Source organism: Sporobolomyces salmoneus, assembly GCF_050403485.1.
Source record: "Sporobolomyces salmoneus JCM6883 DNA, S_salmoneus_JCM6883_v1_ctg2, whole genome shotgun sequence".
Classification (NCBI taxonomy): domain Eukaryota; kingdom Fungi; phylum Basidiomycota; class Microbotryomycetes; order Sporidiobolales; family Sporidiobolaceae; genus Sporobolomyces; species Sporobolomyces salmoneus.
The window spans coordinates 402,237-425,987 of NW_027481161.1; the positions used below are offsets into that span (position 1 = coordinate 402,237).

Here is a 23,751-nt window from a genome sequence, read left to right on the forward strand (position 1 = left end):
ACGACGTTTTAGCTTCATTGCGAGGGACGAAATAGCTCGTTGTAAGCGCGAAACATGAAAATTGCAAAGTTGGTAACTGAGAATTCTCTCTTTCTCTCCTCCACTCTCTCCTTTTCGACTCGTTCAACGACTCTGCCTACTCGACTCTACTCTACACTCTTCCAGTCACCGCCCAGTCGTCGACTGTCAACGAAGCCTCCTCCACCCCCGGGTTTTAGCCCCCACTCGCCTTTCTCCAGTTGGCCCCAGTTTCTCTTCAAAAATGGCACCCTCTTCAACTGAAGGGTCTGGCAGCAGCAAGAAGAAGACGAAGGAGAGGCTATCAACATGCTCGTACTGTCCCATGGTGAGTCTTGCTTCCTTTTCGGACCCCTTCCCACTTCCCCCAGGTTCGGACTTGAGTTCTCACTCCTCTCTCTCCCTCCACTGCAGACGTTCAAGAAGCTAGAACACGCTCAACGTCATGAACGAACTCGTGAGTATCACCCTCTCCCTGTGTATACTGTCAGGTCAAGCGAGGGCAACAAACTTCACTCGGCAGCGAATCCCGGCACGACAAATTGAAAGAGACAGCTGACCTCTTTCGTGTTTCTCGTCCCTTTAGACACGCTCGATCGTCCTTACTCGTGCGAAACTTGTGGAAAGACTTTCGCGAGACAGTGCGTCCTCCTCCCTTCCTCTCGACGAGCCCGCCCAAAAAAATACTGACCTTCGCAAAAAACGACCCTCTACTCTGCAGAGACACGCTTCACCGACATACTCGACTTCACTCTCGTACGAACGATGAAGGTCCCGCCGGCAAAGGTCCGAAGAAACGAAGAGCTTCGACTTCTTCCGCGACGAAAGCTTCCTCCTCCGTTCCAGCTCCCAAATCCCCCGACCTTTCAACCTCCTCTTCTTGTTCGTCTGGTTCCTCCGCACCGAAACCGATCAACACTGTGTCGAACGAACCGTCGTTCCCCGATGTCTCCGAATTCACTTCGTCGTCAGCCGCGTTTGGACTCTCGATGAGTTTACCCGTCAATCCGCCGTCCTTTCCAGCCTACTCCGAGCCCGCACATTCGTTCTCCTCGTCGATCGCTGGAAATGGAAACGGAACGGGACATCATCGATCCGCAACGAGTACATCCTCCCACTTCAACGCCGACTTTCCCTCGTTCGGGAACTCAAACTCCATCGACCCGTCTGTCCTCCCTCTGCATAGTGGCTTCGGCGATCTTGGAACAGGCTACGGCTCAACTCGAAACCAACCAACTCGACGCGCTTCTCATGGAGGAGGTCAAATCGGAGGAGGAGGAGGAGGCCTAAACTCTCTCGCCGCGGCGGGAATGAGTCGTCCGAGGGCACTCACTCTCGCTGGACTACCAGAAAGTCTCGGTTGCTTCTCGCTCATCAATAGTCCTGCTTCTTCCACCGCTTCACTTCCGATCGAAGAAGGAGACGAAGATGAAGCTATCGATAGCGACAGCGACGACGACGAGTACCGAGACAGCGGTATGGAAGACGATACGACTCTCGACAAGGCAGAGCAGGAGGATCCGACATGGACGGTCGACTCTCCCTCTTTCCCTCCAGCTCCCGAAAGTCATTACCCTTCTCCTGCTTTCTCGAGTTACTCTCCCTCGGCACTTCACACCGACACTCTCACGGACCTTCAAGCGATCCTCGACAACGATCCGATCCCTTCGAACGCGTTCAACAAAGCTCATCAACGAAAACTCTCCCAAGCTTCGATTCAACAGCCTCCTCAACTCGCGACTGTACCCGAGCCTGATTTCGATTTCGAAGCGTTCGCCGCTTCGATCGAAGGACGAGCAGGAGGAGAAACAACCTCGGATATGAATCTCGCACCCGCTTGTTACGATCACATGCTCAACACGAGTCAAAACAAGAACAGCACTGGAGGAGGAGGAGGTCTATTCGATCGTTACCCTACCCCTCCTACTGATCCAATGACGACTCTTCCTCTCCCGACTACGAATACGACGACGGAGACGAACGAATTCGAATGGTTGAACACATACTCGGCGACGGCTGAAGCTCAACAACAAGCTCGAGAAGATGCCGCCGCGACCGCCGCCATGTTCTCTCGAGGATTCGGACTCGACCCCTCGCAAACTTCCTCGTCGGCGGCGTGTCACATTTCATCTGCGCTCGGTCTCAGTCTCGGACTACCTTCTCCCCCTTTGACGGCCATGGCGATGCACGCTCATTCTCTCGCGACCTCGAACTCGAACTCGAACTCGACGGCTACGACGACGAACGTCTCTTCTTCTCCTCACCTTTCGTTCCCAATGTCGACTCCCAACACTTTCACGAACCTTCACGCGACTTACGCTCCCACTTACCCTACCTTCTCTCTCCCTTCTGCCTCGATCGTCCCCTCCCCTATTCAATCCGCACCTGCTTCTCACCCTTCGATTTCGATCCCGAGTGGTTCTCCTCAAACGACGAAGAACTCGCCTTCGTTACACGATCTCCTCGCGGCGGCATGGGAACGTCGACAAAACGTTCAATCGTCTCCTTCGAACCCGTCCCCTCCCGCCGTCCAACCTCCCGTCGCGATGAACCTTCAACAAACTCCAGCTTTCTATATCCCTTCAGCACTTCATTCTTCCGCTTCGCAAATCGGAACGGCAACGAATGTAGACTCGCTCGCTGGACTCGTTAAAGCGAGTGGACCTCTCAGCTTACCCATCCCGACTTGGGCTAGTGTAGTACCGGATCAGTAGTAATCTCGACCTCGTTTTCTCCTTTCTCCTCTGTCGTTTCGTTCCTCTGTTTCCTCTTTATGTTCAGCTATCTCTCTTCAGTACCATTTGTCGATTCCCAAGCTCAAGTTCGTCACCTTGTACCAATCTTCCTTCCAAAAAGCTCTCTTCGAGCTTCCATCTGGTTTCTCTCCAAAAGTACTCTTCCCTTTCGTGTGTGTGTCTGATTAGTCTGTTGGTTGTCCATTCTCTCATTTCGATCGTGTTTTTCTTCTTTTACTTCAATGTTACTATTCGCGTGCCGGGTCGTTCAATTTGAGCAGTGTCGGAAATGAACCAAATGTCCATATCATATCTTTTAATTCTCTCTCGTGAAGTTGCTAGAGTCTTGTCGATTCAGGAGAGGTGAGAGTGGTACTGATTGCGCGAAGGGCTAAAGATGGGGAGATACGAGTGACACAACGGAACAACAATGAGGGAACGACAGAGAGGCAGAACGAGCGGTAGAAAGAGTAGTGAAAGGGGACACTTAGATACGACCGACCTTGCGGAGGAAGAACAAGAGTCCGGAAGCGATTCCTCCGACATCTATTGAGAACGATCTCGTCAGTAACGAGAGACACCTCCAGGAAGAGGGACCATACTCACGTCCAGCGCTGTCGGTCATACCACCTCGTCGACTCGTAGCGTTGTAGAAGTCCCACGCGAAAAGACCGCTCACACAAAGCTAAGCGAAGAAACGGATCAGTCTTGATGTCGAGGAGAGATGGAAAGTCGAAGTCAAAGCTCACCCAGGCTCTCACTGGGACTACGAAGAACAACAAGAAAGTAGCTCTAGGCATCGCAGCAGCGAAGAAGGCGATCGTTCCGTAAGTCGCTCCGGAGGCGCCCTATTCAGACTCGGAAACCCGTCAAATCGAGGGAGAGAAACGAGATAGCAGGGAGAGCCGTACGTGAGCTGCATATTGAGGGTTCTGCGTTACGTAGTGATTGAATAGTAGAGAGAATGTCGAAGCGGACAAGCCCTGGAAAAGAAAAGAAGGGAAGACAAAAGCTCAGCTTGGATAAGAATCTTTGCGATTCGCTCGGGACGAGATCAAAGACTCACGGAGAAGAGGTATAGACTCAAGAACCCAACGTTGCCGAGCATTGCGAGGACAGGAGGAGCCATAAAGAACAGAGTCACCATGTTCATCACCAAGTGAGACGTCCCTTCGTGGCTGAACGCCGAAGTCAACAGACACCACACCCTGCCTTGAGTGATGTTCTGCCACGATACGGTAAAGTTCCGTTGCAAGAAACGAATCCAGCTCGCATCCCGAAACCGGACGGCGAGTTCTTGCCCGTACTGCCACGCGCAGAACACCAACGCGTTCGCAACTACACATGGGCTCTCGGCGGTCAGCCGGGTAGCCCAGCGAGGAACAGGGAACAAAGCTGGCGTACCGATCAATCCACCCAGGATCCAAACATGTTCGATTGAGTTGATCCGGTCCTTCCAATTCGGCGGTCTTCTCCCCCTATTCATATCTCCATAGTACGGTCTGATTCCATGCGCTCTCGAGGAAGACTGAAACCCTCTCTGCTGTACGAGAGGCAGTCGAGCATTCGGAAGTCGAGATGAGGTATGGAACGCCGCTCGGAGTGCGGTAAAGGTCGGAGAGGGTACAGGCGCTGAGTTGAAGAAGGTATTACGCGGGATCGCAAAGGGTAGATGCTGTTGGGACGGGTAGAAGAAGGGGAAAGGTCTGGGAGTTGATGAAGTCGATTGGAAGAACGGGACGGGTTTGATAGAAGCTGTTGTTTGTCGGGCTAGACCCGGAACCAGCCGAAGTATAACACGAGGTGCTGTCGGAAGCGCCATGATGAGTGTGAGAGGAGAAGGGTAACGGGCAATGGAACTCGAAAGTTAGCGGCCGAGAATCGTGTTTCTCTCTCGCTCTGATTTGTGAAGTGAAACGTGCAGAGAGGCATTGCAACAAGAGGAACGAGAGTGATGCACCATGCAAAGAGTTATGCGAAGAAAGAGCAAAGCGCGCGAAATAACAGACTGAAGCACGAGGTTCGAGAGGATAGAAGAGGACTCGACTAGTTGAGGTAGCGACGGCATGTAGGAGCACTGTACAAGCATCGTTGTCAGTCAACCGTCAGGGGAAATCAAGATAGCGAAAGCGAAGGAGAGAACTCACCCGCAAAGACATGGAATCTTGTTGTCTTCTTCGATCGGGAAGTGATAATCTGGGTACGAGCGAATCACAGGTCAGCAATCGGGATCCACAATGAGACAGCGGGAGAGTAAGCCTACCGTAAGTAACCTCGTCTCCCGGCTCGATGACTGTCTTTGCGTAAATAACAATCTTTTTGACCCCATTGATCGTGATGATTCGAGCGGTACAGTTGGGCGCACAGCAATGATTGATGAGACGACTAGAGGAAGACGGACACAGTGTCAGCACCACAGCTCAAGGAGACAAGACAATTGAACATGGTGAGCTTACCCGAGATTTCCTTTCTTTGTCGCATCGACGACAAGATCTTCGTCGACCCTGAACAAGTAAGAACTTCCGATACCTTGTCGTTCGTAAGCTTTCTCTCGGCGATCCGCGACTTGTTGTCGAATGAGTTCTCCGACGTATTCGATGACCATGTCTCCCTGAGGAATATGCCTTGCGAAGAGAAGAGAGTCAGCGAGAATAGCGTCAAAGTAGACAGTTGAAACTCACTCTTTCGCGAAAAGACCATACCCTTCGATTCCAGATCTCGAAAACGTGAGTTGTTTCTTCCTTGTTTTGAGTTGATTGAACTTGAGAACGTCCGTATCGGTCGCCGTGACTTTCTTGTGCAGTTCCATTCCTCTGACGAGTCCACGAGTGTTCGCACGAGCGAGTCGAGAGACAGCGACTGCCGAAGCTTGTTGAGCGGCGGCAGAGTTCTCCGTCGCAGCTTTCGCTCGATTACTCGCTGGTCGATTCGCCATCTTTTCCTCGACTGTAATCTTGTAGAGTCCTTCCGTGCGAGCCGATCCAGAAGGATGTTTGAGGTTCGTCTGTTCGCTGTCGGAAGAAGGAGGGGTAGGTTGGAAATCGTGTCCGAGTTGAAGTCGTTCGAGCGCGAGTTTGAGGTAGAAGAGGTCTTCTTCGTCGGCGGCGACTCCAGCTTCGAAAGGATCGGTCGTAACGGGTCGAGGAGGGAGATCGAGAGCTGCTCGAGCTAGGTTCGCTTTCATCGTTGCGGGAGATAGCGATCTCGTTCCCTCTCGATCTTCCGAGTCCTTTCCGAGCTGTGCGGACGATGCACGCGAGTGATCTTGAGTGTCGACCTGCATTCGATCCTCCTCCTCCTCAGATTCGGTAAGAGTCGAGAGAGCGCCATTCTGTTGATCTCCTTCGACCTTGACTGTCGGCTGGTCTTGGGTTTGTCGATAGACCTCGATCGGTTGCATGTTGAGCTCCGGCGAAGTCGACCTCGATACGATGTCTTCGAAGTTCAACATTGGAGTTTCTTCCCCTTCATCCTCACTACTCGTGTATCCGAGATGAACTTGTCTCTTCCTCTTCTTGACCTTGTCGTCCTTGAGTAGCGAATCCCGCTTCTTCTTCTGTTTCTTCTCCTCCTTCTTCCTCTTTCGTTCGACTCGTTGTTCCTCACTCGCTTCACTCTCACTCGCAATCCGAGCTGGTTTCCTCCCCTTGTTCGACAACGAGTCCTTCTTTCGCTTGATTCGACTATCTGGTCGAGAATGATCTCCTCCATCTTCGCTGTGATCGTGAGGAGCGACAGACGATTCTGAAGGAGCTTCGGACGAGAATCGACTTGTTGAACGTTGACGAGCTGGATCTGAAGCGCCGTTCGGTTTCTTCTTTTGACGCTTTGCAAACGAGAGAGTACCGAGACCTCCTTTGTAGTTCGGGATAGACGAGTTTTGGGTCGGAAGAGGGAGATGAGCTTCGGAATGAATCTCGGGAACGTGAGTCGAGGAAGGGACGGGGAAGATCGGGGGAGCAGCGACGACAGGTTCAGGTTTGATGAAAGGTGGCGGTGGAGGTGGAAGAGGAGGTTGTTTCCTCTCTGTTTTCTTTTCCCAATTCGTCAAGTGTTCTTGAACTTTGCCTCGAACGACTCGCGTCTTGACATCGCTCTCGAACGCCTCGACCAGTTCTCGAACGATGATCTCCTTTGCCTCCTCGACGAGTTCTTCTTCCGTCCACCCACATGTCTTCTTCGGCTTCTGACCGAGTTTCTGCAGTAACGAAGCGAGTTTCGCGTCGGGAACGGGAGCGGCGACTTTCGGATACCTCGACTGGAAAGAAGTAGAACTTTGTTCCGTCGTGCGAGACGCCTCAGAGACAGTCGGGCTGGAAGGTGGTGCCGGTGCATCGCAGATCGTCAATTCGAGAGGAGCGTCAGAGAAAGGTTTGTAGTTGAGTTCGTCGGAAGCTTTTTGAGCAGCGTCAGAGGTCGTGAACGTGATGTACCATCCTGAACTGTCGGCGAAAGTCTAGCATTGAAAAGAGACTTCCGTCAGTCAAAAATCTCAGCTAGATATATCAAAGTCGACTCACTCGATCGATCCCAAATTCCCCGAAATGCTTCTCCAATTCTTCTCCATTCGGCACTGCCATACTTCCCGCTTTCCCTTGTCTCAACCGCTGGAACTCTGCCCTCTGAATCATCAAATACTTGTTCCCGTTCGCCGCCAACTTCTCCTCGAGAATCTTCCTGCTCGCTTGCCACGCGATCGCAGCTGCCGGTGCTTTACCTCGAGGTAACCACGTCCTTGTCGTCGACGGACCTCGATTTCGATCCTGATGAAAGTAAATCTTATCCTTCTTGTCGATTTTCTCCTCCTCGTTCGAGTCCCCTTCTTCCCCTTCTTCGTTCTCGTCTCCCGATCCCGCTGAGCTTTCCGCACTCATCTCCATATCGACGTCTTCATCTTCGACTCTCGCCTTCCTCGGCGAACGTTCTTTCCGTCCCTCGCGATCAACCGAACTCGACGAAGGTTTTTGTGATTGTTGTAACCGTTTCTTCGCGGCTTCGACCGCTTGAGCGATTGCACTCGCCATGTTGTCGGCTCGTGGCGCTCCATTCGGGTTTTGTCCGCTGTTTGTACGAGTCAATCCGAATCTTCCTCCTGAGGCTGAAGGACCAGTCGGAGGTCGATCTCCTGAAGCTGTTCGTTCGCGAGATGGACCGGTGGGAATAGAGGAAGAACCTGTCGGAGACATGATCGAATGAACGGGTTTTGAAGGGAGAGAGGCGTTGAGGGGTCGAGGGAGGGCAGAAGAAGAGGGGGGATATTGCTGTTCTCGTCCTCCTCTCGAGTTCATCGAGCGAGGTCCTGAAGGTGGAGGGAGCGCCGACGTCGATGAAGAAGATGTCGAAGTTGAAGTTGTAGACGCGCGAGGCCCGGTTGGAACGGGACTCGCGCCGCTTCCGAAGCGGAATGGGGAATTGACGGGAGAGATGGTCGAGCTAGGTCGAGTCGAATGATGATAGGAGTGTCTTTCTGGCTGAGGAGGTGCAGTCGAAGGGACGGGTGGGGGTGGAATAGAAGGAGGTGGAGGAGGTGCGACAGAAGGCGGAGCCGGAGGAGGAACTGCAGGAGGAAATGGAATTTGAATCGTCGGGGTCGAGGTTGAAACAGGAGCTGGTTTCTGTATTTCGGGGTGTAATCGATCCATCTCTTGCTTGACTGCTTCCTTGAACAATTCCCCTTTCCCATCTAATGCGACTTTGACTCCTTTTGTCGAACTGATCATCATCGCCATTCCGACTTTTGCTCCATCTCCTTTCTGCATAGCTTCCTTCGCGACGAGTGCCCCATCCTGAGCCTGACCTGCTTTCCTCTTTCGATCGTACCTTTCCTTTTCCTCCTTCGAGAGAGAACCGCCACGAGGTACGTCGTCTTGAAACTTGATCCAACAGATACCGAGTGATCCTCCCGTCTTCGGATCGTACTTGAAGTCTTGCGTTTCAATCTTGCCAAACGATCGAAAGTGCGAATGGATCGCTTCGGGGGTGACCGTCGAGGGAAATTCGGTGACGAGAATCGCAGAAGGAGGAGCGGGAGGAGGAGGTCCAGTCGAATTCTTGTCCCACTGAAGAAGCCACGCGGATCTCCTGTCAGTGATTCCGAGAAACAGCAGGAGAAAGACGTGACAACTTACCGGGTAAGACAAAACTTGCAACGATTTCACCAACCATTCTCTCCTCTTCTTCCGATTCGGATCCGGGTTCTTCCTCGGATCTTCCACTTTGCCCTCGTACTTTTCCCCATCGTACCGTCTCACAACTTCTTTGCCCTTCTTGACCGGATTCTGATCCAATGCGGGATCGTACATTACTCGATAATCTTTCGTGTTGAGCGGTTTGTAGAAGAATGGAGGGAATTTGTCTTTGATCGCTGATTGAGTAGCAGAGGGAGGAAGACGAGAGCGACTGGGTAACGAGCCATTGAGAGGATTGTTGGTTGATGGAAGTGAAGTTCGGGTTGAATTAGGTGATTTAGATGATCTCGATGATCCGGCAGCTGGTAGAGGAATTGGGAGAGAGTTGGGTGTAACGGAGGAGCTTGATCTGCGAGCTAGAGAGAAGGGTTCAATGGATGGGTTTGGCGGGAGAGAGGAGGAATAATTGGTGTTATGCGGTAAGAAGGCTGAGGTCGACGGCGAATTCAGTGTAGTCGAAGGATCTTTCGGTACATCCCATCTCGATCGTCCTGCACGAGCAACAGAGAGAGGGAAGAGAGTTAGAAAATGTGGAGCCGGAAAATCTCCTCGTTCTTCGCGCTTGCCACTTGTAAGAGATCATTGGCAGCTTACGAGGTTTAGCAGGAGCGCCAGCGTCCTCAGATCTGCCGTTTGATGAGGAAGCAGGACGTGAAGATTCAACTTGACGCGAATCGCCGTTTCTACTCACTCCATTCGAGGCGTACTCGTCCGGTTTGAGTTCACCTTTCGGGATCTCTGGACTGTCGAAGAACGAGCCTCCATGGTAAGCTGCATCGTGAGAGTAGTGATCGAGTTGATGCAGATCTTCTTCCCGAGTCGGACTCGGCCAACTCATGCTTGCCTGACCCGTGAAGCGCCTCCTGGTACTTCTCGAACCTTTGAAGGTGTCTGTCAGGAGCGGCTGGGCGCTGGCGTGAGATCGAGGTTTGATGGGCGGAATCTGAGATCGCCTCTCTTCCTCTTCTTCCTTTCACTCGAATCACTCGAATAAACGGTCACGATACGCTTGAGGTCAATACACTTCTCACTCAGTCGGCCGCGCGTCGATATCTCGTTGCACCCGTCTCATCTTCAACGTCTCTCATCTAATTTTCGAATCTGTGCGACACACCAACATCTACCGATACTCTGACGTGATACTATTCGTTATCACCGACCTGACGAAGAACGGGAGGAGGCAGCAAGCACAACGATTCGAACGCAATTTTCCGATCACGTGCTTGGACTCGACTCCGCTCTCCTTCCACCCGTCCGGGACTCGATCTTGGTACACCGCCTGCACGTTTGACCCGAGCCTGCCTTCATCTCGTAGCTCCGCCATGAACCCCCGAAATGAAGCATCAGCTTTTGGAGGAAATCGATCGGATGCTCAGCGCTCGTTCGCAAGGAGGTTGATAGCACGAGAAGGACTGCGACAAGGACTTCATGGGGATCCGAGAATGGTCAATACACAACTTGTAGCTTTTTGTCAGTAAGCATTCAAATTGCTTCGAAGCGAGCGGGCGGACGTTTTACAGCAGAATAGAGGGGAGACGATTGGAATACAGCGGTTACAGCACGAGAAACACCCTTGACGATGACAAAGAAACAACTATGCAATATGTACAGGTAAGAAAGGAGAGAAGGGACGAATAGGAAACGGTTTTACGAGCTGACGAGCTCAGCGACTCCGAGAACAAATCCAGTTGCGGCGAAAGCGGTTCGAAGGAGGTGGAGTTTACCCCATTTCTTGATCTCCTGTGTCATGCCAAGTGGTCAGAAGGTGAGCTGCAGTCAGTCATGTGAAGTTGGGGTAGAAGAAAAGATTCAATCGAAGAACCGACCTCGTTAGTCGAGAAAGAAGGCTTTTGACCTATCAGCGAAAGCACAGGCGAGGAGAAAATCAGTGAACCTTGGGTAAACAAGAAAGGCGGAACGAGGGAGCTTACCAGTGACAAAATCAGATTCAGCTCCTTTCAAGCGTTTGATCCCCGGCATCAAGAACGCTGCGGTGTAGCCGATAACCGACGCCGACAGAGAAGAGCAAAGAGCCAGAATGGTCTGAAGTGGGACTTGTCAGCGTCGAGAGAGGAGCGGCGGACTGAGCGGAAGAAGAAAAGCAAAACTGACTTTTCGATTCCTCGCGACAAAATTCGCCGGGAGATACAACGCGGGACTTTCGGCTCTCCATGCCGAAGTTGCAAAGAGTACAGAACAGACTGGGAAGATCGTCAAGGCGGTCGCTTTGCCCTGGTCGTAGACCTTCGACCAGAGATGCTTCGAGGAGACGTTTCGAAGCGTCAGTATCAGCTCGTACGATGATCCATTCGCGAGATACTCACAAGACGATCCTTTGACGAGATCGGAGCAGCTTCAAGAGAGGGTTGTATCCAGAGAGGCTGAGAACAAGATCAAGAAGTTGAAACAAGTTGTGAGCAGCAGGTAGAACGAGCGAGGGTCAGCAGATGGTGGACGAAGCAGGTAAGAGACGCTTACAATCGAAAGCATCAATCCCGTAGCGACTCCGAGTCCGACAGTGCCAACTGAACGGGCGAAAATGAGCTGACGAGAATCGGAAGCGGACTGGAGCATGACTTGTTAGTCAAGCTCGACGATTACGTACAGATGCGCTACTCACCATGGCGGAAGGTGGAAGGGCGACGGGACCGTGAGAAGGGAAAACCCAGGGACAACGTGAAATTGAGCTCATCCAATTTCTCAGGGCTTTCCAGAGTCATCGCTCAACCAATATTACCTTATGCATTACGCCTGGTGGAAGAGTAGACGACAGCTAGCGGCAATCAGCGGTCCGGAACGACGAAACTTCGACTGAGCTTGATTTCGCCTCTCGCTTCCTTCGTCCGGGCGCAATGATCTTTATCGTCTCGTGTTCGAGGCACAGCTAGACCGGTATATAAACGAAGTGGCAAGAAGCACTCAATATGATAGAAGTGGTGGCGAGAAACACGGGAAAGACACAGCATAGAAGAAAGGAGAAAGAAACAACGCAAAAAAAATCCCGCCCCGACTATCAACGACTACCTCATGCTGCCAGTATCCAGGTCCCTCACTTCCTCGCTCTTCTCCTTCCTTGCCTCGTCAGAAATTCCTGTGACATATACAAATCTCCTTCTTCTTCATGTTGAGCTTCAAAGACCAACTCTATCCCACATCGCTTACATTCCTCTATAATTTGTTCGATCTCAGGGAGCAGCTCTGTGAGTTTCAAGTGGGAGGGGTGTAGCGAGAGATCGAGGTAAATTGATTGAAGAGAGGAAGTCCGTGGGTGTCTGGCGGCTGCGATGAGCTTTGTGACTTGTCTGGACGTTTCGGACCTCCAGCGCCTTGATCCAATTATACGGAGGTGGTGAACGGAAGAAGGAGAATGAAAACGGGGCGAGTGAAGTACAAGGTGATGAACGTTGATCAACATCCGAGAAGAGTAACCGAAAAACAGTCCATCCACCGCCGCTTCGTACAATCCCATCGAGAGAGACGATGATAACATCAAGCTGGGGAAGGAGCTGGCGGAACTTTGATTCTTCCAGTTGGAGGTCTTCTTCCCAGTCAATGTCCCGTATACCGATACCGCAAAGACGGAAACATCGCCGGATCCAGCAGGTGTACGACATCAGGATAGAAATCGAAGGCGAACGATCGAAGGGATTTGAACGGTGCGAAAACGGTGCATCTGAAGCCACGATCAGCGAGTTCGAGTTCACGGAGATCTGAAGCGGATATCGAACAGTGTAAGCTCGCGCTCAGAGCCAAACACGATAATTCTATCGACTCACTCGTATGACCAGAGAGGACTCCAAGGTCGATCGGATACACCTCGTCGCTAGAAATTAGCGAGAGGCATTGAAGTTCCTTCGATCTACCCAAGAAATTCTGTAGCCCGTCGACTGGTTCGTCCACTACGACGAGTATCTTCGGCCCCGACGTATTGATCCTCGCCTCCACCAGGAGCTTGAGCTCAGCGTCCGACTCCAATTCGACGATTTCGAAGAGAAGAGGTTGCGCGATCGCGCGGAACTGTCGAGATACGAGGGAGAGTGAACGGAGGGTGGCATGACGTGATTCGTACGTCTTCGAGTGATACGTATGAGGGACGGTCGATTCGATAATCTCGCGAACGAGTTCGGGAGGGAGAAGGAGAGTCGTCATCTGCTGAGCCGGAGGGAAATTGTGGTTAGAGAAAGTCGCGCCGAAGGGATGAGAGTCGCTGGAGTCGGAAGGTGAGTCGATCGGCTCGTAGAGTAGGATATGGCCGGTGGACCGAAGTTTAGAGGGGGGGACGAGAAGGGAGGGAAGGAGAGAAGGAGGTGGGCAAAAGGCGTCGAAATCGATCTATGTGGATCGAGAGAACTTGATGGTGTATTATAGGATCAGTTGAATGAGCGTCCCAGTCGTCTCAGAGGTTGTGAGACGTTTAGCGAAGAGTGAAAGACAGAAAGAGATGAAAGAACGACTCGATCAACTTTTGCTCCCCTACGCTTCACTCGACCATCAGGACAACGCTCGAACGGCATCAGCTGCTACCAGAACCTACCAAGATTCCGAAGCGCGTGCGAACGACCTTGACCCTCGACCGATCCGCTCCCCAATTGGCATCATCTCGAAACGACGATCTGAGCGCCTAGCTTCCTCCCAGTGCGCTCACCTCACTCCTTCAGCTTGCAACATACTTGGGACTAACAATATTAGTGCGTGCAGACAATCTTCCAGCACTTCCAAACCCGCCCGAACCTCGTTTTCTGCGACGACCTCTCACGGCTCTCTCTGAGGAGGAGTCTCCCTCCTCCTTCCACGTCCTGATCTTCTTCAGACTCGCTATCTCTCAACATCCGACTCTGTGTCCTCCCTCTTCGTTCAGCCATGCCGATTCCTTACCTGCCGACGGAGATTATCGCCGAGATCGTCTCTCATCTTCGCTCCCGTGTCAACCAAGCCGTCATCGAGAACATCCCGAATGGTAAAGCGATCTCACTGGTCTGTCGACGATTCTTCCCGGTTGGTCAGGCTCTCCGCTGGAGGCTCGTAAAGATCAGCCCGTCATCGATTCGTTCGCTCGCTCAACATTTCGAAGAATTCCCTCATCTCGCGATACTCGTTCGACTGTTACATCACGACGAGCAAGAGGAGGAGGAGGATGTTGACGCTTTTCGAGCTGAATCACTCGACGACTTGCTACTTGTTCTGAGCTCGACTTCCTCACTTATCCGGCTCGACTTCAATGCGAGTGTCGAAGAAAACTCAAGTGCGGCTTTCACATCGATCATGCAAACTGCAAGCGCTCTACCCCAACTCGAATTGTTCTTCTTCAACATCCATGGAAGAGTAGCCTGGACGCTCGAAGTTGCCAGCGCTTTCAATGCAGGTTTCCCCGCCCTCCGCAAGATGAGGGCGAAGTTTTTCCATACGCTGACCCTGAAAGATGGTGTCGGCGCGCTCCCTCCCTCGACCCCTCGCAAGAAACTCGAAATCTTTGATGTCCATATTGGAGGGAAAGCGGCTCCCGTTGCAGGTTTCGGCACCCATCTTCTGCAGCAACTCGATCCATCAACCCTCCTTCGATGCGTCATCAAAGGTCGCCTAAGTCAAGACGTCAATTATGACTTTCTTTCGAACTGCCCTCGCCTAAAGTACCTAGCAATCAAATTTCCCGGCCAGATTCAGGTTCAATCATTCTCACAACTCATCGAGCATCTCCCGAAATTCCGAACGTTGGAAAATCTGAGGTTTCGAGCTCACAACTCCTCCTCCCGACCCCGCACGATCGTCGAAGTGAATGTCCCCCTCAAACGAGTCCTTGCCGCTTTTCCAGCCTCTCTGAAGGAGTTCAACATCAAACATATCAATTTCAGCGACTACGAATTTATTCCTTCGCGTCAGCTTCCCCCCTCCCTGAATTCGAAACCGGTTCAATTGCGCGCCTTCGACCCGATGGCGGAGGAGATTACAAACGTTTTATCGCGTGGAAGGATGAAACGGAGGAAGGCGGTGAAGTGCAATGGTACCGTAGCGAAGTCGAGGATGACGATCAGTGAGGTTGCAGGAAAAGAGAAGAAAGTGAGTTCATTGTCTGCCGCTTCCGAATTCGCCGAGATCTCATTCCCCTCACTTCGACACAGCGAGAGTTGTGAGGAGGAAGAGAAAGGTCATTGCGAAAGAAGTTGATCCGCGAGAAATTGTTATCGAGAACAAGGAGGAAGAAGAGAGATGGAACTCGAAAGATCAGGAGTCAAAGGTCTACGCTTGAAATCGATTGCTGTCTGTCTGTCACTATGATTGCAGGGGCGCAGTTCGTCTCATTCTTTGCGGAAGAGTACCGAGACAACTTTGGATTCATTGAGCGATCAAACAGAAAGAGAGAGAAACGCAACCCAAAATCGAATTCAGTCTCGACTCGCTTCTTCCTTCTCCTTCTTCTCCCTTGACCTTTTCCAGAACTCCTTCGATACCAAACTCCTGCACCAATCGTCCTCGTGATTCTCCCAAATGATCTTCGCATGCGTTTTCCTTGCCGGATCCTCGAATTTCCTAATCCTTTCTTCCAACTCCTCATCAAGCTCATACCCTCTCCTTCCATCTCGCGGATACAGATCGAGGTAAAGTTCCTCCAAGACGGTCGATTCGTTCAGGAGGATTTCGACGAGGAAGAGAGCCGCTTCGATTTGACGACGATGAGCGATCGGTTCACAGTCGAGACGGATTCGAACGTGGGTTTGGGAAGGTGACTCGCCAGGAGCGAGGGAGGAACGACCCCATGAGGTGGTAGTGTGACGAGGGTTGAGATCGTAGAGGAAAGGAACGGGATAACGAAGATGTGCAGAAGGAGTTTCTGGGAGATCGGGTTGGTCGGGTGAGGGATAGAGTCGATCGGCGACGATACAGTCTAGTCGCGATGCGAGCGAGTACTGGAGGTTGGGAGGTCTCGAAACCCCGCCCGCCATTACCTTGCGGAGCGCCAAAGCTCGGAGGGCGGGGAAACGCGAACTCGATAGGAAGTGGTCTCCTGGCTTGGAGGTAAGGAAGACTGGGATCTGGACCGTGTCGATCGATAGTTCGACGACCTGGGAAAGGACGACTTGTGCGAAATCGCGCACGACGCAGTTTTCAAGGGAGAGCCTCGTGATATCTAGCGGAACGCGCTCGTTCAGTCTTACCTGCTTCGCGCATCTGTGGAGAAAAATAGACGGGGCTCACGCTGATGCCTCCCAACAGTGTTCAAGTGTACGTGACCCCTCATGATCCTCCATTCAGTCGTATCTGCGTAACAATCCGGCGGATGAGGCGAATCAGAGGGTCTTAAAGGACGATCGTCGGTCCAGCTTTTGATCTTTCCCTTCAAATCCCCTTTCAAATGGTTAGTATCATCCTTCGAGCTTCTGATCTGCAACTTTTCAGCGAGGAGAGGTTGCGACAGCTCTCGAAAAGTTTGGTTGACGAGCGAGAGGGACGAGAGGGTACGAAGTCGTTCCTTGTACGAGTCGTAAGTCGAGTCGCATTGAGCTGCGAGTTCGATGATGTCCGAGAGGAGTTCGGGAGGGAGAGAGGTGTTCATCTCTTCAAGGACGGGTGTGCGGGGAACGAAAGAGAAGAGGAGTAGGCAACTGAAGGGTGAGTCGAACGATGAGGTCTGTGACGATAGAATGGAGTCGGGCAGCTGAGCCGAGATGGAAAGAGGATGAGAGAGGTCGAAGAGAAAGTCGCATGCGCAAAGGCTTCGAACCCGAGGCGCTTCGAAGATCGCTCTTTCTCTAAAGCGCCCACTCAGTCAAGCGAGACATTTACACAGACGCCAGTGAAGTACAGCCTCGAGCTGCCATTCTTCAAAATAATCATTGCGAAGATACAAAATCGAAATGAAAACTGCCAATCGCAAGAATGTGTCGAAAGCCAGCTCGATCTCTAAGCCGCGGCAGTGGGGGCAGATGCAAGCATAGTCACGACATGGGGTGCTCCATGGGTCGAGGGCCGGAGAGAGTTGTAGTGCTGTAATCGATGCGAGTTTTCGTCAGTTCACTTCTCGCATGATACTCGCAAGGCGAACAACTTACTTCTCCCAGTCCGTATTGTTTGCGATGATAACTGTAAAAAGGTACGAGTGTCACATCAGAGAGTCAATACCGACCCAGAAGAGCGAATTTCGAAGAGAGAGGGGGCCAGCTCACGAGATTAGCATAGCTCGATCTGTCGGCAGGTCTTCACCGTGCGCGACAGGTTCGGTAGTTCCTGCTTGTACGACGTAGATCGGCGATTGGTAATGAAGGGAGAGGGCTCGGATCTGGTGAACGAGAGAAGTGAGTTCATGTCTTTAGGTCGCGCTATCGCACTCGTGGTACAATGAAGGCTCGGAGATGGCGACTAACCTCTGGCTCTCCTCCCCATTCTGCAGTCTTTTCCACAGTGTCGCAATATCTCGAGTATTCAGCTAATTTCCGGGAGAGCCGCCGTCAGTCGCCGATAAGCGAGAGAAGCCACAGCAAGAAGAACGTACCGGTGCTCATCGGCATATCTGGATCGGCATCACTGACAAGGAAGGGGAGGAAGTCGTCGGCATGACTTCGGAGGTAGTTTGCGGCGTGAGTTCGAGTCGATTGATAATCTTCTTTCGTAGGCTAACGGTACAGCATTCGAGTCAGTGATTCGTACAGAGAAACGAGAGACGATGAACTCACTGCTAATTTGAGGAAATTTGCTTGATCTGCGATTGCCGAAAACAAGCTGGAAGTTTTCGAGCAACACATCAATACAGTTTCGACGACTGATGTTATGCCCGAATGCCTCACCAATGACCATCAGGATTGACCTCTTTCACGTGAACCTTCAACCGCTTCAATTGGGTATCGATCTGACTTTTTTCGAGCTCGACGGAACGATCGTTCTCAGCCAAGACCTCTGCCGCCGCCTGTTGTTTTTGTTCCTCGAAATGATTCGCTTTTCGTAGCTGTACGGAGAGAGGGAGTAAGCCAAGGAAGTCCACCAAGTTGAGAGACGGAGAGAACGAAACGGACTTTGCGAGCTTGTTGCCTCGACACTTTCTTATCTCCGCCGCTTTCCTGATGTCTGTTTGGCATAAACGCATCTCTCATACCTTCCTTGAAGTCGTTGAACCGTTCCCTCGCCGTCCCACTGCTCGAAGTGCTAGATTTACTCGTCGAACTCGAATTGCTCGCTTGAGGTTCAATCTCCTGCGATGAAACTACCGGTGCGTCGTTCGCTCCCAACTGACTATCTAGTTGCTCGAGTAACTGATCCGCCAGGTCCAACACGTCCCCCTGTTCTGCTTGGTCGACCGTTGGATCATCTTGAGAGATTACGTTCAACTCGTCTTGCTTCGCTTCCTTGACATCCTGGACGAGCTCTTTCGATTTCCCCTTCTTGGCTTTGTTCGTACTACTGTTGGGTTTCTTGGCCGGCTTGAGTTTACCTCGAGCGAGGAGAGGGTTGATCTTGGGTCCTGAAGTTGAGGGCGGAAGGGTCGAGGCGACTGAAGCTAAGACTTCCTTGTTGTGTTCGTGGTGTTGCGAGCCTGCTGAAGCCATCTTTGCGACTGTGCAGTGTGAGGTAGGGAGGAAATCTTGACCCGCAGCTCATCGGCTTGAACTTCCTTTTTCGCAAGTCTCGTCTTTGGTCCGAGCCGCCTAGCTTATCTACGACGCCATGAACAGTTCGAAATGGCAAGCCTATCAGGAGAGGGTCGAAAAAATTGAAGTATTCTTTCGAGTGCACGTGCTCGAAAAGCGAATTGAAACTCGAAAGTCTCTTCCGGCATCGTCTCCCTCCCTCTGCGCCGACTTCCTCGTCCTGCTCGCATTGAAGCCGACACATCAAGCGGGATCGGCGAAAGGGAAGCGAGGGAACGATCTACGTGCGACAAGCTTTGTGCCGACACGTACTCTGTTCAACGTTTTCCCGCTCACTTGTCGAACGAATTGCGAGTCGTTCTTTCGGATCCGCTGTCTCGATCAAGCGGGGAACTCGAATTTTGTAACTCTCCCCACTTCGACCTTTCTCTCTTCCTCTTCCTCCAACACACGCCTCGACACTTCGTCAGTCTACTCAGACATACAGACAACCTAATCGAGCCCGTCCAACTTCTGAACGACCCTCTGAAGACTCTCACCTCAAAGGCCCGACCTCTCATAGGGATCCCGAAAATCTCTGACTCTCCCTTTCAACGACTTCGATCGCCATGGCTTCGTCACTGAGCGAGTTCTTCGCGCCTACTACCCTCGCCATCTGCCTCCTTGCGGCGCCTCTCGCCGTCACTTTCCTCTACATCCTCCTCCCTCACTTCACGACCCTCTCCCCTCTTCGACGTTTCCCTGGACCCGTCTCGGCTGGATTCACACGACTATGGTTGGCGAAACAAGCACGTATCGGGAAACGTAGTGAGATCGTTCATCAAGAACATCTCAAGCATGGCGAGTTCGAATTTCCAAAGTTTTGTCGCGAAAGTGCACTCACGATTCGTTTGTTACAGGCAAGTTCGTTCGTATCGCACCGAACGAGATCTCGATCGCCGACCCAGCTGCTCTCCCTATCGTTTACGCCCATGGAAGCGGATCAATCAAAAGTGAATTCTACGATGCTTTTGTCGCTTCTCCCGTCCGCGGTCTCTTTAACACTCGCAACCGAGCTGAACACACTAGGAAGCGCAAAATTGTCTCCCACACCTTCGTAAGTCTTTCTGTATCACCTTGGTGCGTACGCAGAGCCCTCGACTGACATTCATCTCGCGTCGCAGGCTCCAAAATCTGTTCGCGAATTCGAACCATACATCGCTTCGACCGTCAACATTCTCCTCAAGAAATGGGACGAACTTGCTGAGAAGGCAAAGAAGTCCCCTTCCACAACGGAGGGAGATCGTATGAAGGGTTACGCTGTCGTCGATTCTCTCGGTAAGCCTTTCTTTCGCTACTTTCCTCCGCCTCACATATCGCTGATCGTTCCTCTTCTCACAATCCTATTAGACTGGTTCAACGCTCTCGCCTTCGATATCATTGGAGATCTCGCATTCGGTTCGCCATTCGGAATGCTCGAACGCGATGCTGCAGATATCGTCACGATCACTAAAGAAGACGGAACGGTGATCCACGCCGGCGGCGTACAGATCCTCAACATGCGAGGAGAATACTCTGCGACGCTCGGATGTTTGCCTCCTTGGATTCGACCTTACATGAAAGTGAGCTTGATCCAAATTTAATTCGCTCCTCACTGTATCACTGACTGCATTCGCTCGCACTCTCGTTCAGTACATCGACCCTTGGTTCGCTCGAGGTCTCGACGCCGTCAAGAACCTGACCGGAATTGCTCGAACTCGGGTCAATGAACGTCTCGAACAAGGTGCTCTCGATCGAAAAGATATCTTGTCGCATCTTCAAGCTGGTCGTGACGAGAATGGACAACCGATGAAGAAGGATGAATTGACGATGGAGGCCCTCACTCAGCTCATCGCTGGATCTGACACGACTTCAAACTCTTCCTGGTTCGTTTTCCCTTTCCTGCTCGAACTTTGAGTGCGTCTGTCTCCCGTACTGATTATACACGATGATCTGCACAGCGCTATCCTCTTCCAGATCGTTTCGACACCTTATGCTTACAAGAAGCTTCAGCAAGAACTCGACGAAGCGTTCGCTGGGAAAGGGATGTCTGGAGTCCTCGAATACGAAGACGTCAAAGCTCTCCCTTACCTCGGTGCTTGCATCAACGAGGCCTTGAGGAGGCACTCGACTAGCGGAATCGGACTTCGTGAGTTTTTTGCGAGATTCCTCCGCACATCCGCGTAATGTCTGTCAGTGCTGACCGGGATCTCCGTATGAACAGCGCGTATCATGATGGACGATACTGAAGTGCTCGGAGAAGTTTTCCCTAAAGGCGTGAGTTTTCGCTCCCGGACCTGTCGTGCATACTTCTGTCAACTCACTGACGATCTTTCTGGCTTTGCAGACTGTTCTCTCCGTCCCATCCTACACGATTCACTGGTCGACTGAGTTCTGGGGACCCGACGCTGCAGAGTTCAAGCCTGAACGATGGTTGGAAAGCGAAGAGAAAGCTCGTCAACTCGAGAAGCAACTCAACGTCTTTTCTTACGGTCCTAGGTCTTGTGTCGGTCGTAACGTTGCGTGAGTCACTGACCCTCACCCTCTCGTCGTTTTTTCGTTTTTTGTCGTCGTTTTTCGTCGTCGTTTTTTGGCGTCATTTCTCGGAGCATCAGGCTGACTCAAACAAACTGTGTTGTCTGGCCTAGGATGATTGAACTATTCTGCTTCATGGCGACTCTCGTCTACCGATACGACTTCAGACTCGTCGACCCTGATCAGAAGGAGCTCGAAGTCGTCGAAGGCTTCCTACGCAAGCCAACAGGTTGCCGAGTCGGGTTCAAGCTGAGAGAAGTCGCAACTCAGTAATGGATTTTCGATCTCTCCTTGATGTCCTGTGCTGTCACTCTGTGGAATTCGAATAGCAATGTTCGCCTCGAAGCTATGAGGCTGAACTCCTTCGCACTGGCCATGTCGACACGATTTTCCCGCCTCTCTTTCTTGCTCTCTCTGACAGCTTCTTCGGCAGATTTCGCCGCAGTTCACCGTTCAGCGAGGTCAACACGAGAGCGATAAAACTCTGATAAACTTCGAAATTTGCGTCACCGGCCTTGGCGAAAGTTTGTATTCTCTCTCTCGCGTAGTCGCAGCTCTATCGCCTCAAAACGCAGCAGCAATGAAGTTAGAGAAAGCCGAACATACACCGAACAAGCCTCTCCATCACTACACGACAATCACCGGTCATCGTTCGTTTCGAAACCCATGGCCCTCTGCATCTCCCCCTACAGCATCTCAGCTTCTATTCGGCGGTTCATGGTTCGGATGGCCAAAGATTCACCTGCACAAACACAAGTTCGCGAGGGAACTCAAGGTACTGAAGCCGGATTGGGGAGATACGAAAGTTACTGAACTAGAGATGAAGGAGAATTCGAAGCGAAAGAGCGAAGGAGACAACGGGAGGAAGCGTGCAAAGTATCTACGAGGAACTTGGTTGGGTCACGCGGCAGCGTATGTCGAGATTCCGCTGGAGGATCAAGATGAACCAGTCGAGAGGACCGAGAGCACCCCGCCAACTTCGACCGAGACGCCTGGAAGGAGAACGATCAAGCTCTTGTTCGATCCTATCTTCTCTGAACGTGCAGGACCGACCAGCTATACGGGACCAGGAAGGATAAGACCTGCACCATGCAAACCGGAAGAATTACCTGGAGTCGATGCGATTCTGATCAGTCACAACCAGTGAGTTTTCCCTGTTGCGATTGTGCAGAACTTCCCCGAGACTGATCTGACCCCCTTGCAGCTACGACCATCTCGATCTAGCGACGGTAACATCAGTTCTTGAAAAGTGGCCGAAAGTGAAATTCTTCGTTCCTTTGGGTAAGCGCCTCCTTCTACCCTCCTTTCCCCGTGAACAGCGTTGGCTGACATGTGTCGCCTGAACAGAGAACAAGGCGTGGGTTGTTTCTCTCGGAGTCGACGCTTCGCAAGTTTACGAGCTCGATTGGTGGGAGGACGTCCATCTCTCTCCGCGGGACTTCGTCTTCCAATCCCCTGAGGGTACTTCTCTCGCCAAGATTGAAGATGAAGCGGCCGAGTCGGATCCGAGCGGGTTTGATCGCGAGAGATTGAGGTTCACTTGCGTACCTGCTCAACACAATTCAGGTTCGTTCTCCGCTCTATCTCTCGCCTTGTAGTGTATTGACTCTCGCGACGATCTCTTACGTGTAGGACGATCTCCTGCTGATCAAGGCTCGACATTATGGTGTGGCTGGGTTGTCGAACACCTCGTCTACTCTGGACCTCCTCACATCGCTCCTTCTCCCTCTCCTACGTCGAAATCTCCTGACAATCCCAGCCCGAAAGCTCCCACTCCGTCACCAAGTGCAACTCCTGGATCAGCTGCAGCACCCGGTGTCGACAGTACCTTCTCTCCTCGACCGAACCCCTACACTTCGAATTCTTCCTCGAAGGAAGGAGTCTCTGACGTTGCAGACGCTCTCGCAAACTCGACTAGTCTCCAAACGAAGTCTCTAGAAGGTACCGAAGCTTCGAAATACAAGCGAAGGATGACTCGGAAAGGAGCGGTTTATCACGGAGGAGACACGGGTTATCGACCTCATCGCAAATCCGACGTTGTCTGCCCCGCATTCGAGGAGATCGGGAGGAAGTATGGACCGTTCGACTTGAGTTTCATTCCGATTTGGAGAGGTGGAAGTTTGGGATTCGTCAGTGCTGTCGGGTTGAGAGTGAGTCTTTCCCCTTCGAAACCGTCCTGTTTCGGAGTGTTGACTTGCTAATGTTGTTGAACAGTTACATCACGAGAATATCGCTTCCGCTCTGCATGGTAGCCCGACAGACGGAGTTGATATCCATCTCAACGTGAAGAGTCGAAATTCGATTGGTGAGCTCCTCTCCTGTTCACCTCATTTTCGCCCCTTTGCCGTCGTCTGACATGATCTCGCTTTGCACAGGTATTCACTTTGGTACCTTCATCGGTGCCGAGTCGGAGTCGCTCGAAGCTATCATCGAATTACAAGAAGCCGTCGAAGACGCTGGAGTGAAACCTCTCGACGACCCAAACGAGGACGAGAAGGGTAGGATGGGCGTAACGGATCTAGGAGAGACTTATGTTGTACCAAGTGAGTCCTGTGCTTCGCTGCTTCCCGAGTACCACGCTCGACGAGAAGAATATCAATAAAACTGGATGATTGACGCTGTTTCACTCTCGTCAATAGTTGAGGATCTTGTAATCGTCTACTAGAAGTTTATCAGCCGCAT

The 23,751-nt window shown here is 51.9% G+C and overlaps 9 protein-coding genes across 9 annotated transcripts; 4 read left to right on the forward strand and 5 right to left on the reverse strand.

The window, feature by feature from the left end:
• Positions 1-262: 262 nt before the first annotated feature.
• Positions 263-2,732, forward strand: JCM6883_003670 (C2H2-type zinc finger protein; the record flags this gene model as incomplete). The annotated part of the gene is made up of 4 exons (XM_076628641.1): positions 263-346; positions 433-475; positions 605-659; positions 740-2,732. The coding sequence occupies 4 exons, from the start codon at positions 263-265 to the stop codon at positions 2,730-2,732; spliced, it is 2,175 nt and encodes a 724-aa protein (XP_076491377.1).
• Positions 2,733-3,240: 508 nt separating this feature from the next.
• JCM6883_003671 (rhomboid family intramembrane serine protease) lies at positions 3,241-4,575 on the reverse strand (the record flags this gene model as incomplete). Its single annotated transcript, XM_076628642.1, has 6 exons — positions 3,241-3,299; positions 3,360-3,438; positions 3,503-3,601; positions 3,665-3,736; positions 3,820-4,091; positions 4,158-4,575. 6 exons carry the CDS (start codon positions 4,573-4,575, stop codon positions 3,241-3,243), a joined length of 999 nt encoding a protein of 332 aa, XP_076491378.1.
• Positions 4,576-4,799: 224 nt separating this feature from the next.
• On the reverse strand, positions 4,800-9,779 carry SET1 (histone methyltransferase SET1; the record flags this gene model as incomplete). The annotated part of the gene is made up of 8 exons (XM_076628643.1): positions 4,800-4,830; positions 4,901-4,949; positions 5,017-5,138; positions 5,210-5,377; positions 5,435-7,209; positions 7,274-8,812; positions 8,882-9,432; positions 9,536-9,779. 8 exons carry the CDS (start codon positions 9,777-9,779, stop codon positions 4,800-4,802), a joined length of 4,479 nt encoding a protein of 1,492 aa, XP_076491379.1.
• An 809-nt stretch (positions 9,780-10,588) lies between these two features.
• Positions 10,589-11,564, reverse strand: JCM6883_003673 (DUF1772 domain-containing protein; the record flags this gene model as incomplete). Its single annotated transcript, XM_076628644.1, has 7 exons — positions 10,589-10,681; positions 10,768-10,796; positions 10,873-10,984; positions 11,054-11,200; positions 11,266-11,322; positions 11,420-11,506; positions 11,562-11,564. The coding sequence occupies 7 exons, from the start codon at positions 11,562-11,564 to the stop codon at positions 10,589-10,591; spliced, it is 528 nt and encodes a 175-aa protein (XP_076491380.1).
• A 2,237-nt stretch (positions 11,565-13,801) lies between these two features.
• Positions 13,802-15,103, forward strand: JCM6883_003674 (uncharacterized protein; the record flags this gene model as incomplete). The annotated part of the gene is made up of 1 exon (XM_076628645.1): positions 13,802-15,103. The coding sequence occupies one exon, from the start codon at positions 13,802-13,804 to the stop codon at positions 15,101-15,103; it is 1,302 nt and encodes a 433-aa protein (XP_076491381.1).
• A 218-nt stretch (positions 15,104-15,321) lies between these two features.
• Positions 15,322-16,490, reverse strand: JCM6883_003675 (uncharacterized protein; the record flags this gene model as incomplete). The annotated part of the gene is made up of 2 exons (XM_076628646.1): positions 15,322-16,064; positions 16,133-16,490. The coding sequence occupies 2 exons, from the start codon at positions 16,488-16,490 to the stop codon at positions 15,322-15,324; spliced, it is 1,101 nt and encodes a 366-aa protein (XP_076491382.1).
• Positions 16,491-16,837: 347 nt separating this feature from the next.
• OTU2 (deubiquitinase OTU2) lies at positions 16,838-18,474 on the reverse strand (the record flags this gene model as incomplete). The annotated part of the gene is made up of 8 exons (XM_076628647.1): positions 16,838-16,921; positions 16,987-17,017; positions 17,101-17,213; positions 17,299-17,360; positions 17,427-17,547; positions 17,608-17,653; positions 17,719-17,876; positions 17,944-18,474. The coding sequence occupies 8 exons, from the start codon at positions 18,472-18,474 to the stop codon at positions 16,838-16,840; spliced, it is 1,146 nt and encodes a 381-aa protein (XP_076491383.1).
• Positions 18,475-19,124: 650 nt separating this feature from the next.
• Positions 19,125-21,342, forward strand: JCM6883_003677 (cytochrome P450; the record flags this gene model as incomplete). Its single annotated transcript, XM_076628648.1, has 9 exons — positions 19,125-19,356; positions 19,416-19,612; positions 19,680-19,833; positions 19,906-20,117; positions 20,188-20,420; positions 20,496-20,683; positions 20,759-20,811; positions 20,882-21,057; positions 21,183-21,342. The coding sequence occupies 9 exons, from the start codon at positions 19,125-19,127 to the stop codon at positions 21,340-21,342; spliced, it is 1,605 nt and encodes a 534-aa protein (XP_076491384.1).
• A 307-nt stretch (positions 21,343-21,649) lies between these two features.
• JCM6883_003678 (uncharacterized protein) lies at positions 21,650-23,734 on the forward strand (the record flags this gene model as incomplete). Its single annotated transcript, XM_076628649.1, has 7 exons — positions 21,650-22,212; positions 22,274-22,350; positions 22,417-22,635; positions 22,702-23,219; positions 23,284-23,374; positions 23,445-23,612; positions 23,709-23,734. The coding sequence occupies 7 exons, from the start codon at positions 21,650-21,652 to the stop codon at positions 23,732-23,734; spliced, it is 1,662 nt and encodes a 553-aa protein (XP_076491385.1).
• Positions 23,735-23,751: the final 17 nt, after the last annotated feature.